Source organism: Pseudorca crassidens, chromosome 7, assembly GCF_039906515.1.
Source record: "Pseudorca crassidens isolate mPseCra1 chromosome 7, mPseCra1.hap1, whole genome shotgun sequence".
Lineage (NCBI taxonomy): Eukaryota > Metazoa > Chordata > Mammalia > Artiodactyla > Delphinidae > Pseudorca > Pseudorca crassidens.
Genome location: NC_090302.1, coordinates 83,768,194 through 83,782,358, shown reverse-complemented (window position 1 = coordinate 83,782,358; position 14,165 = coordinate 83,768,194). Strand labels below are relative to the sequence as shown.

Here is a 14,165-nt window from a genome sequence, read left to right as displayed (position 1 = left end):
TCAAAAGACAAAAATTTTGAAATAGCCTATAAATGAAATCTACATCTCATTTCACACTCTCTAAGCACTCTTCTTTAGTTTCTGCCTTATCCACTACACCAACAGTACCTATGAATTTTTAAACAGCTTTATTGAGACATAATCATCTTACAACAAGCTGTACATAGAGAGTACAGTTTGGTAAGTGTGGCCTATGTATAACTGGAATTATCCTCTCAATCAAAATACTGAAAATATTTATCATGCTCAAATGTCTCCTGGTGCCCCTCTCCCACCCCCTCCCTCACTCCAGACAACCATTGATCTGCTTTCTGTCACTACAGACGTGTTGGCTTTTTTAGAACTTAATATAAATGGGACCATACAGTATGTCTTTTTTGGGGGTGGGGGTGGAGGTAGAAGGTAGGGGTGTGGGTATGCCTTCTTTGATTCAGCGCAATTATTTTTGAGAATCATCTCTTGCAATCATACCTTTTTTGATTAGTAAGTAGTATTCCATTGTGTTGATATACCACAATTTGTTTATCCATTCAACTTTTGGACATTTGGGTTGTTTCCAGTTTTTAGTTGTTACATGAGCATTTTTGGACTTACACTTTATTTTGAGCATTTTTGGACTTATACTTTATTTTCTATTAGCTAAATACGTAGGACTGGAATGGCTGAAGCATATGGTAGGTCTGTGTTTCTTTTTATGAAACTGCCGACAATCTGTTTTACAAAGACATTAATACCATCTTCTGTTCCCTGCAGCAGTGTATGAAAGTTCTAGTTCTACATTCTCACCAACAGTTGGTATGGTCATTCTTTTTAAATTCTTAAGTTCTTATGATCATTCTCTTAAAATTGTAGCCATTGTAATAGGGGTGTATTGGTATCTCATTGTGATTTTAATTTGCGTTTCTCTAATGACATGATGTTGAGCATCTTTTCATGCACTTATTTGGTGAAATATCTTTCCAAATCTTCCAATTTTTGAAATTGCAGTGTTTCTTAATAGTTGAGTTTTAGAATTTTTTTATATATTATGGATACAAGTCCTTTATCAGATATTTGAATTGCAAACATTTTCTTCCAGTCTTGTCTTTTCATATTCTGTGCAGTATCTTTTAAGATCAGAAGTTTCAAATTCAGATGATTTCCATTTGCTTATTTGTTCTTTTATGGATTATGCTTCTAGAGTTGCATCTAAGAAATATTTGCATAACCCATATTGCCAATGTTTTCTCTTATGTTTCTTCTAGAAGTTTTTATAGTTTTAGATTTTACATTTAGGACTATGCTCCTTTCTGAGTTAATTTTTATATATGGTGCGAGGTATGGATAGAAGTTCTTTTTTTTTGTGCGTATGGATATCTGGTTGTTCAGCACCATTTTTAGAAAGACTATCCTTTCTTCACTGAGTTTCCTTTGTACCTTTATCAAAAATCAGTTATTTGTGGATGTGTAGGTCTATTCTTATACTCTGTTTTGTTCCGTTGATCAACATGTCTATCTTAATGCCTATACCTCACTGCTTGGATAATTGTTGCTTTATAACGGGTCTCAAGATTTAGATAGTGTTGGTCTGCCAACCTTTTCTTTTTTCTAAAGTTTGGCCTATTTTAGGTTCTTTGCATTTCCATATGAATTTAGCATCAGTCTGACAATTTCTACATGACAGCCTGTTGGTATTTTGATTGGGATTGCCTTGATTCTGTAGATCATTTTGGGGAGAATTGATACCTTAACACTATTGTCTTCTTACTCTTGAACATGATATATCTCTCTTTTATTTATGATTTTCTTTAACTTCTCTCACTAGTATTTTGTAGTTTTCAGTGCACTGGTTTTTCAGGTTTATCCCTATTTCCCATACAAATAACAACTCTTTGAGGGGTGTCCCTAATAATTTTTAAGAGTATAAAGTGAGGCTGAGAAATGTGGTTTTAACAGAGTTGGAATAGGCCTGGCTAAAACTCTTGTTACTATAAAAGAGAGAACAAATATTGGGGGAAAGTTAAAGTTAGAAGTTAGCCATATGCACTTACCTAAAATCCCACTAGAACAAGACCGGAGAAGTTTTTAAAAATAATGAATATAAAATAATTAGCATTTAGTTAACTTTGGTGAAGAAATTTAAGGTATAACTTTAATTATTGTTGACACTGGTATAAATTCAGGTTATTTAAATTTTTAACAAACTTTTATTGGTTTTCTTTAACAAATCCCTTGATACTATTGAGCTACATTTATTGTTAAAGAAGCCTTAATTGTGTTTAATTATTATCTTAGAAGTAGTTAGAGAAGTATTGTTCTCTTCCATTTAGAATATTATTTTCCAAACTTACATATTTAAATATTTAACTATTTCTATAAAGGAATGGTAGTGAAATTTCTATTTTTCATTGTCCTTTGCTGTACGATAAAGAAAAATAAAGATTTGTGATCAGTATTTGGAGAGAAACAATAAAAATATGATTAAAGCAAAAGTAATAAAAAAAAGAGTTGTAAATGAGGAACAACCATTTCTGAAAGATAATGTGCATATTTTGGACATAAAACTATATTGTTTGAAATTAAATCTTAATTACTATGAGTCTTGGTTAAGTCTAAAACTTTGATATATTTTAATGAATTTTTTGCTGTCAGATGTTTATATCTTGTTTATGAAGACGTTTACTATCTGTATTCAATTTACATTTTAAGATGAAAAGGTAATAAAATTTATTTATAATGTGAAGATAGGTTCTTTAGCCCTTGCACTTGCTTGGGAAATTATTTGTTGCAAGGTAATATCTATACACCATTGAGACTTTTGTAACATACAAAAAAATTATGTTTTTAGGGAAATAGCTGTAAGGCTGAATGTAAACTCAAAGAATCAAAAGCAGTAGGAGACCACTACAGTGAAACAAATATTTGAGTGATAGTTTAAAATATACATTGGAAAGTTAACTCGATTTGATGTATTTCACATTGATCATATTTTCAATTCCATGATTTTTTTACTATAAAGTAATTAACATTAGCAGTTATAAATGGAACCTCCCGGGGTTGGTCTTGGTCTCATTTTGATTCATCTAAAAATAGGGCAAGGCAGGGAAGATAAATCCTTGTCTGAGCCTCTTTATTTAACAATTTTCTGCTCTGCTGTGTAGCTCAGATCGCTCATTGAATAGTTGTATAGCTTTTGTTTTTACCTTTATCCTTGGATTTTCCAAAGTCTAAAAATCATTCAGTAGGTAGAGGTGCCCTCTGGTGTTCACCCTGCAGTTCTCTCAACATTAGTGTCAGCAGCCTTAAATTTTTAGAGCTGAGTTGGGGGTGGCTTGGAATATTTCGTTCAGTTTTTATTCTGTCAATGAGAAAAGTAAAAATAGGGAAATCAACTTGCCTACGTTCTTAATTTCCATTTGTTTGCCGTCCTTCAAAAAATTCATGCATCTATCCATCTATAATTTGTAAGAGCATGATTCTTAGAAACAAATCACTTAGTTGCAAGTTGTTTTACTTTGATAGTGGTGTAATTTAATTTAAAATTCAAACTCTTACTTTGGAATGGAACAGAGCATGTGTTATGATCAGTGTGTTTTGTATGTTTTTGGATATTTTTAATAGTAGATGTTTTATTAGCTACTGAAAAATGCTAACAGATGACCTTTAAGAGAAAAATAACTGGAGAAAACTAAACAAAAAAACCCACTCAATTATTAAATTTCAGAATCCTGGTTTCCATAATGCAAATTTTTCTTAAATCTAGGTTACAGAATTGTTTTTAAAGATGTATTTGCTCTCTAGTATGCAGACTGTGGTGTCTTAATACCATTTCTTACCAAAAAGAACCAGGGCTTTTTGGAGAAAGGGTCGATTCCAGATCAGAGCACAAAATGTGCAAGATAAGTAGAGAACAACAGTTCTCAAACTTTTTGTCTAAGAACCCCCTTGTGCTCTTAAATTAATGACTCGTAAAAGCTTTTGTTGAATGTGCATTATTTTTAATCTATTGATATTTACCATATTATAAATTAAAACTGAGAAATTAAAAAAATTTTATTACTTCATTTAAAAATAACAGTAATAAACCCATTGCATAATAACATAGTAATATTTTAAAATAACTAAATTATCAAAAATATTTAGAAGGTGGCATGATTTATTAAATTTTTGCAGATCTCTTTAATGTCTGGTTTAATGGAAGACAGCTAGATTCTCTTATCTGCTTCTGAGTTCAAACTGTCATACATACATCAGTATACATATTGTTTATAGTACACACATATGTTATACGTACGTACATATATGTTTTTATGAGTATTCATGTTGTTAAAGTATATGGCTACAATATGGGCTCACATAGGTATATATTTAGAAAAGGAAGGAATAGTTGAATAAAAGGCCTTTTCAGATAATTGTGGCTAATTGTCCTTTGATTTATGATGGAGGAAAATAAAGTTGTGTGTTCAGTATTTGGAGAGAAACAGTAAAAATGTGATTAAAGCAAGAGTGATAATTATAGGTGAGGAATAAACATTTCTGAATGATAACAATGTACTTTAGAAATAAAGCCATATTGTTTGAAATGCAAATTGAAGTGGATTTTCTTTGATATCACACTAAAACTTGATAAGTGGTAGTTTCTTAAAGGTTAGTTACACTGTGGAATCAGAAACCACATATGTGAACTTTTTATTTTCTTTTACATTAAAATCCATTGGTCTCTTTTGCATATTGACTGGTTCTTTTTCCCATGTCTGAATTTGTAACATCACACATTGGTCAGTATTTGGAACATATTGATTCAGTGAGTTATGCAGACCTTCTAAATATTGACAATGTTTATTACACAGTTTAAAAAAATTACATTTACTAATATCACCAGTGATTTTATCAGAAAATTCTTTAAGAATGGGGAAGCTGTCAAGGTCATGATGGTAGATCTTTGTTTTCCAAGATTCTAATTTTTGCTTGAAAGTTCACATTTAATCATTGGTAACAAATCTATCAGTTGTTTCCTTGATATGATAGACTCACTTTGTTTATTGCCAAGAAAATGTATTCCAGAATACCCCAGTGCAAATAATCATTGTCAGTTGTATTTTTAAAGTAAAAATGATGTTCTTTGGAAAAAGTAACTAGTTCAGCTTGCAGTTTAAACAACCACACAAGTGTTTTCCCTCAACCATCCTATTTCATTGTGCAGCTGAAATGTCTTATGTGCACACAGAATATTAAAAAATGTATACTCATAGGTGAAACTGGCATTTTTGTTTTTAACTGTGAGTGCATGTTGGTGAAGAACATGGTGACTGCTAGTTATCACACAGTGACTACAATTTGGTGTCACTGTCTTGATTGTATCATGTGCCAGCACTTTATCCACCATTGCCTTCAGATCAACAATGTAAATGTCAACACTGTGTCAAAGGTAAATAGTGTCTTAGTATTTTTATGAAAATAGTTTTTGACCTCACAGATTTTCTGAAAGAGCCTCAAGTACTCAGTTTTGTAGAGCATATACTGAGAACTGCTGGCCTAATAACAGTCTTGTTATATCAAAATCCAGGAAGCTATCAAAGACTAGGATCATAACAAAAGGACTTGGGAGCCCACACGAAGAGGCTCCCATTGATCAAAGGTGGGGCAATTTGAGCATTAATAACTACAGTGGATAAAATGTATCATATGCGTTTAAATCTGTGAGTACATATTGATACAGGAAATCAAAATACTTCATTGATTACTTGGGGAGGACTTTTGGAAATGAACTCATTGTTCTGAAAACTGGTAAATAAAGATAAATTAAAAATCCAGCATTTATTTTGCTTTTATTTGATGAATTATACCTCTGGATAATTAAATAAGGGATTTTTCTTTTTATGGAATTGTCCTAGGTAAGAAGTAGAAGGAATGGAAATGGTAGAGTATCAGTGCTTTTCAACCCCTACTAAAGTAATGGATCTAGGCAGTGGTAACCAGTGACTGCTTATATTACAAAAGTAAGATAACCAGACCCTGTTTGCTTCCTTATGGAAGATTACAGTACCACTTACAAAGAATTCATGTCACCAAATCAGGCCTTGATCAGACTAGGCCTTTAAATTCGACTACCAGTTTACAGAAAATAAAGATAGACAAACATATTAATGATACCATTGTTGGGGAGGGGAAAATATACGTGCACACACACACACACACACACACTAAAGAATATATTGTATTGAATTTGTATATTTTAAAACTTTATGTTAATATCATACTGTATATATTTTGTTGTTTTTTCATTTAGAGATTTATACATAGTGATATATATTTTCATTTCCATATAATGCTGGCTATTTGCAAAATTGGGAAATATTGTATTATTTTATTTTAGTTACATTCTTAAATAGTATGCTCAATATGTTTTTTTCATCCTCCAGATACCTTTTCAGATGAAGTACCTCCAAATTTAAAGCATTGAGTCTAGTTGTTAATCTAAAAAAAGTGTAAATATACTGTTTTCCATATGCTTCTTCATTTTTTTTGTTCATTCTGAATATAGCTGGGTATTGCCTATTCTGTGCTAGCCACTGTTCGAAATACTACGTATATAGAATAAGACATGCAAGGTCTTTACCTTTGTGAAGCTTACATCATTGGACACATTTTAATATTGGAAGCTGAGGGGCTGGTGGAGAAGTGGGGACATCTTCAGGTTGTAACCTGAAATGAGAAGGAGCCAGCCATATGAAGAACTGGCAGAAATTATCCTCTAGGTTGAGAGGACAGCAAATGTAAAGACCTTGAGATTGGGAAGAAACTTGCTATATTCAAGGAGCTGGTAGAAGTCCGGTGTGTTTGGATCCCAGTATGAGGGCAGCAAGAATGAAAGCAGATTATTTAGGACGCTGTAATTGCCAAGTGAGAAATGATGATTGCTTGGACTTGGGTAGTAATAATGATAAGAGATGGAGAGAAGTGGATGGATTTGAGGTGTTTTAGAGATGGAGCTAATATTGAGCTGGGCATGGGAAAGGGAGTCTAGATTTTTGTCTTGAGCAACTGATGGTTTCATGTGAGTTTGGGAAAGTTAAGATTTGGAAGAGGAGCAGGTTGAGGCTGGAGTTGAATGTAGGAGCCAGGCAACATATCAGTTTTAATCTAACATCCAGCTGTGGGGTTAGATGAGATTGCTTGGGGCAGTAGAATGGAGAGAGTGAAGGGAAGAGGGCTGGGGATAGAGCTGTGGAGGGGTCCTCAGCATCTAGAGGTTTGTTGGAGGAGGAGCCAGTAGAGTCGATCTAAAAGAAGTGGCGATAGGAAGAAAATCAGGAGAATATGGAGCCATTGAAGCCCAAGGGAGAAAGTGAAGAAAAAAGGAGCTGATTGGGATAGGGCTGAGATTCTGAATCTGACAAGGAAAGAAGTGACCACAGGAGGTTTTGGGGAGACCTCAGAGTGCAGATGCCAAACTAGTAGTTTGAAAAAGTGAACAACATGAGAGGAAATGGAGAGGTCAAGTACAGTCATTTCCTTCAAGGAGTAGCAGAGAAATGGGGTGGTAACTAGTGGGAGCTCCTGGATCATATTGTGTGCCAATGGGTATGATCCAGTTGAAAGGGAGAGCTAAATGATGAATCAGAGAAAGATTAATTGAAGGAACAAATACATTGGGAATGCAAGAAGCGCTGGGGTCAGGCATGCCAGTGGAGGGATTGTTCTTTGAGTCTCAACATACCGGCCAAAGAGAGCCTTTTAAAAGCAAGTCAGGGCTCCCCTGGTGGTGCAGTGGTTGAGAATCCATCTGCCAACGTAGGGGACATGGGTTCAAGCCCTGGTCCGGGAAGATCCCACATGCTGTGGAGCACCTAAGCCTGTGTGCCACAACTACTGAGCCTGTGCTCTAGAGCCCATGAGCCACAACTACTGAAGCCCTCGTGCCTAGAGCCCATACTCCGCAACAAGAGAAGCCACCACAACAAGATGCCCGTGCACCGCAACAAAGAGTGGCCCCTGCTCGCTGCAACTAGAGGAAAGCCCGTGTGCAGCAACGAAGACCCAACGCAGCCAAAAATAAAATCAATCAATCAATCAATCAAGTCAGATCACATCACTCTTCTGCTCAAAAACTTCCTGGCTCACCTAGTTGCAAAAAGTCCACGTTTTTACAGTGGCCTATAAGGCTCTAAATGATTGTGCTCTCTTCTATCCCACCCTCAACTCTTACCTCATCTTTTACCGTTTTTCTCCTTTAAGTCTGCTGTGGCCATCTCACTCTTTTTTTTTTTTTTTTTTTTTTTGCGGTATGCGGGCCTCTCACTGTTGTGGCCTCTCCCTTTGCGGAACACAGGCTCTGGACGCGCAGGCTCAGCGGCCACGGCTCACGGGCCCAGCCGCTCCGTGGCATGTGGGATCTTCCTGGACCGGGGCACGAACCCGTGTCCCCTGCATCAGCAGGCGGACTCTCAACCACTGCGCCACCAGGGAAGCCCCCATCTCACTCTTAATTGAATACAGCAGGCACAGTCCTGCCTTGATGTTTTGATGATTGTGACTCTGTCTTCTGGTCAGCTCTTTCTGTGGGTATCTGCACCGTTTACTCTCTTACTCCTTTCAGGCCTTTCCCTAAATGGTACCCTCTCAAAGTTTTCCCTGACCACCCTGTCTAAAATTGCAACCTTCTGCACCCTTGCATCTTTTATTCCCACAACCCGCTTTTCTCCATAGTGCTTCCTACCTCCTTTGTACTATATAATTATTTATGTATTTAATTTGTCCCATCAGAATGTTCACTCTGAGGGGCAGGAATTTTTGTTCATTTTGTTCACTGTTGGCAGTACCTAGAATAGCACCAAATGTGCAAATGTATAATGAATGGGAATAAAGAAGAAAGAATGTGGGTAGAGAATCAGAGAGGTTTAAGGAACTGTTTGTGGGAAATGAATGTATTCTTTTTTGATTTTATAATAGTTATGAAGCAGGGTACTAACTGAGAATGGAGTGGGTTAGAAGGGATGGTTAGAGTTTTGAGGAAAGCATAGGATGTATAAAAAGTCTGCTTGGAGAGTGGAAAGGTGAATTGTCAGAATGTGATAAAAGATTGCTGGATAGAGTTGAATGCACTTTTGTGGTTTCCTGAAATAGAATGTTTCTCATGTAAATCAACAAAACATAGCAATGTTAAGCTCTAACACAGAGTAAGGAAATGTGACGTGTAAATGCTTAAAGTTTTTAGAAGGGTAGAATTTTGTTTTGATTTGTTTTTAACACTGATCTTTATAGTATTTTATTTGCAATTGATGTAGAATGTGCCCTAATTTAAAGTAACATTCTTTTTTTAGCCTTACCAATAACTCTCGGATTGTGGGACTCCTGGCTCAGCTGGAGAAGATCAATACTGAATCTACAGAATCAGATACTGCCAGATATGTTACATCAAAAATTCTTCATCTGGCTCAGAGTCAAGGTAAACTTTAATCTCTTGTTTTTGGAATGCTTTCTTAATTCTTTAAAAGTAGATGCTAAGAATGTTCAGACTTTTGATAAATACATGGTTATGTAAAAATTGAACTTTCTCCCATAGACTCAAGAAGTAGAAAAGTGAATAACTGTGGAAGAAATTGATCTTCAAAGCATTGTTTCTAAAAAATTATTATGAGTTTACTTATGTATGAATGCCCCCCTTTCCCCAATTTTCAGACAACACCTAATTCCAGTACTACTTTTTCTAGAATGTTGACAAAAAGATGGCAGGTATTATGTTGGTTATTAGTGTTGTTCCCCACTTTGAAATGCAAGCCCTGTCATTCAGTGATTGGGTGACCTTAGGGAAGTTTTGAATCTCTAGGACTTAGCTGCACCATCTCTGAAATAGAGATAAGAGATATCATGTAATTATCATGTAATTTACATGAGAAACATGTAAAAATAATGTTAAAAATGTTCAATAAATGATGTCTGTAATTAGGCATAATTTATCTGTTTTATGAAGCTAGTACTACTTAGTTGGTATCAAAACCTTGACAGAGTACAAGAGAAGAAAAGTATTAACTTTGCACTTAGGAACCTAAATTTGAAAAATCCTAAATAAAACATTAATGAATTAAGTCCAATTATAATATCAAGAAATATATCAGTATAGCATTATTTGGACAGGTTGAATAAAACCCATGTGATTACCTCAATAGGAGCTAAAAAAGAAATTTAAGATTCCAAAATCTGTGCTTGATTAAAAAAAAACCTTGATTTTTCTTTTTCTAAATAAGGGTAAACCAGTAGCTACCTTTATATTTAACAGTGATACATTGAAGGCATTCTGTTAAAATTAAGATCCAGACAACTCACAATTATTTTAATTTATTTAGTTTTTTATTATTTCATTATTCTGGAGGTGTAGGTCATTGAAATATTGTGCTTATCAACTAAGGTAAATGTATAAGGATGGTCACTGTATTAGTGCAAAGATAGATAGGTGTACCGAGTATATTCACTGTATTAGCATATGAAATAACTCCTTAAAACAAAACAAAACACCCCAACAAAAACAAATTCTCCAAACCTATAGATACTACTTGCGTATAATTGCTCTCACCACTGTAGACTCTTCCCATCATAGTCTAGAAGTCCCGACTCCAACATCACTACTGAAAATGCCCCTAGTCATACCACTACCAGAGATTGTCCTTTTCCTCACCCTGCCACCCACAAATGGGAGAGCCAGCCCCTGAATACTGCCCCCTGGGGTTGTATAATACAATGACTCTGTTTATAGTTAACACAGTGTAAATTACTAGTGAAAGATTGTCCCATCATTATTTATAGCATAATCCAGTTGTCTATCCATTTGAGAGAGAAAGTTTAGGAATTTACAGCTCAAAGAAGAAGAAATGCAAATAACCAGTATGAAAAGCTTCTTTACTTTCTTAAAAGTCAGGAATTACTAATGAAAACAACTAAGATATTTCTCACTACTTAGATTGGCAGAAATTAGAGAATGACAATATCCAGTGCCATTGAAGGCATGGAAAATAGGATATTCTTATACACTGTAGGTGGTGCAATAATTATTATAAACTTTGGAGGAAAGAATCTGGCAATGTTTATTAAAATTTAAAGTGCACCTGCTATTTTACTTAACACTTTCACTCTCAGAAATCTGAGTGAAATAAAAATCTTATTATATAAAAGAATATTTGGGGGTGTTTATTTCACTGTTTGTAAAGTCAAAGACCAAGAAACAACCTTAAATATCCAACTATGGAGAATGGTTGAATTAATTTTGATGTAGCCAAACTCTGGGACATTATAACTACATTATACAACTATTATCAATAATAAATTATTTATGATATATGCTGTGGTTCATATGTGGAACTACAGACATACCTCAGAGATATTGTAGGTTCGATTTCAGACTACTGCACTAAAGCAAATATTGCAATAGGGTGAGTCACATGAAGTTTTTGGTTTCCCAGTGCATATTAAAGTTACGTTTACACTGTACTGTAATCTATTAAATGTGCAATAGCATATGTCTAAAAAAAATGTACATACCTTAATTAAAAAATACTTTATTGCTTAAAATGTAAGCCCTCAGTGAGTCATAATCTTTTTGCTGTTGGAGTGCCTTGCCTCAATATTTAAGGCGGCTAACTGATTGAGGTGGTGTTTGTTGAAGGCTGGGGTGGCTGTAGCAATTTCTTAAAATAAGACAGTGAAGTTTGCCACACATACTCTTTCACGAATGATTTCTCTATAACATGTGGTGCTGTTTGATAGCATTTTACCCACAGTAGAACTTCTTTTAAAACTGGAATGAATCCTCTCAAACCCTACTGCTGCTTTATCAACTGAGTTTTTGTAGTGTTCTAAATCCTTTGTTGTCACTTCAGCAATCTTCACAAGGAGTAGATTCCATCTCAAGACCACTTCCTTTGCTTATCCATAAGAAGCAGCTCCTCATCTGTTAGTATTTTATCATGAGATTACAGGAATTCAGTCATATCATCAGGATCCACTTCTAATTCTAGTTCTCTTGCTGTTTCCACCACATCTGCAGTTATTTCCTCCTCTGAAGTCTTGAATCCCTCAAAGTCATCCATGAGGGTTGGAATCAACTTCTTTGAAACTTCTGTTTATGTTGATGTTTTAACCTCTTCCCATGAATCACAGATGTTCTTAATGGCATCTAGAATGGTGAATTCTTTACAAGTTTTTAACTGACTTTGCTCAGATCCATCAGAGGAATCTCTACCTATGACAACTATAGCCTTATGAAATGTATTTCTTAAATAAGAAGACTTGAAAGGCAAAATTACTCCTTGATCCATGGATTGCAGAGTGGATGTTGTGTTAGCAGGCATGAGAACAACACTAATCTTGTATATCTTCATCAGAGTGACAAGGTGCATTGTTAGTGAACAGTCCCATTTTGAAAGAAATCTTTTTTTTTTCTGAGCAGTAGGTCCCAACAGTGGGCTTTAAAATATTCATCAAACCATGTTGGCCGACAGATGCGCTGTCATCCAGGCTTCATTGTTCCATTGATACAATACAGGCAGAGTAGATTAAGCATAATTCTTAAGGGCCCTAGAATTTTTGGAATTGTAAATGAGCATTGGCTTCAACTTCAAGTCACGAGATGCATTAGTCCCTAATGACAGAAGCTTTGAAGCCAGATATTGACTTCTCCCTAGGTATGAAAGTCCTGGATGGCATCTCTTCCGATATAAGGCTATTTTGTCTACATTGAAAATCTGCTGTTTCGTGTAACCAACTCACTGCAGCTTCTACATCAGCACTTGCTCCTTTACTTTGCACTTTTATGTTATAGAGATGGCTTCTTTCATTGAGCCTCATGAATCGACCTCTGCTAGCTTTAAACATTTCCTCTGCAGAAAAAAGTATTCCATGCAAATGGAAATCAAAAGAAAGCCAGAGTAGCAATATTTGTATCAGACTTTAAAGGCCATTACAAGAGACAAAGAAGGACTTAACATGATGATCAAGGGATCAATTCAATTGTAAATAAATTTACACCCAATATAGGAGCACCTAAATACATACAGCAAGTATTAACAGGCATAAAGGGAGAAATGGACAGTAACACAATAATAGTAGGGGGCTTAACACTCCACTTACATCAAGGGACATATCGTCCAGACAGAAAATCAATATGGAACCACTGGCCTTAAATGACACATTTAACCAAATGGACTTGATAGATATATATAGAACATTCCATCTGAAAGCAGCAAAATACACATTCTTTTCAAGTGCACATGGAACATTCTCCAAGATAGTTCACATGCTAGACCACAAAATAAGCCTAGGTAAATTTAAGAAAATTGAAGTCATATCAAGTATCTTTTATAACCACAATGTTATGAGTCTAGAAATCAACTACAAGGGAAAAAAATCTGCGAAAACCACAAATATGTGGAGGTTAAACAGTACGTTACTAAACAATAAATGGATCACTAAAGAAATCAAAGAGGAAATCATAAAATACCTGGAGACAAATGAAATGAAAATAATGGTCTGAAATCTATAGGATGCAGTAAAAGCAGTTCTCAGAGGGAAGTTTATAGTGATACAAGCTTAGCCCAGGAAACAAAAATCTCAAATAACCTAACCTTACACCTAAACAAACTAGAAAAAGAAAGAACAAACAAAACCCAAAGTTAGTAGAAGGTAAGAAATCATAAAGATCAGAGCAGAAATAAATAAAATGACTTAAAAAAATTAGAAAGAATGAGTGAAAATAAGAGCTGGTTCTTTGAAAAGATAAAAAGATAAACAAAATTGATAAGCCTATAACCAGATACATCAAAAAAAAAAGAGAATGCTCAAATTGATAAAATCAGAAATGAAAAAGAAATTACAACTGAAACCACAGAAATGCAAAAACTCATAAGATACTACTGTGAACAACTATATGCCAATAAAATGGACAACCTAGGGAAAATGGGTAAATTCTTAGAAATGTACAGTCTCCCAAGATTGAACCAGGAAGAAACAGAAAATTTGAACAGACCAATTATCAGTGATGAAACTGAATCAGTAATTAAAACACTCCCAACAAACCAAGGTCCTGGACCAGATGGCTTCACAGGTGAATTCTGCCAAATATTTAGAGAAGAGTTAATACCTATCTTTGTGAAACTACTCCAAAAAATTGCAGAGGAAGGCATGCTTCTGAACTC

The 14,165-nt window shown here is 34.9% G+C and overlaps 1 protein-coding gene across 5 annotated transcripts in view; it reads left to right on the top strand.

Annotated features, from left to right (window-relative positions):
- AGTPBP1 (ATP/GTP binding carboxypeptidase 1) overlaps window positions 1-14,165 on the top strand; it is a 170,777-nt gene that overhangs the window by 35,442 nt on the left and 121,170 nt on the right. For all 5 annotated transcript variants that reach the window (XR_010945100.1, XM_067744765.1, XM_067744768.1 and 2 more), the window contains exon 3: window positions 9,303-9,427. Coding sequence is in view for 4 of the 5 variants with exons in the window: in XM_067744765.1 (XP_067600866.1) it covers window positions 9,303-9,427 (125 nt within the window). In the remaining variant the exon portion in view is untranslated. The remainder of the gene's footprint in view (window positions 1-9,302; window positions 9,428-14,165) is intronic.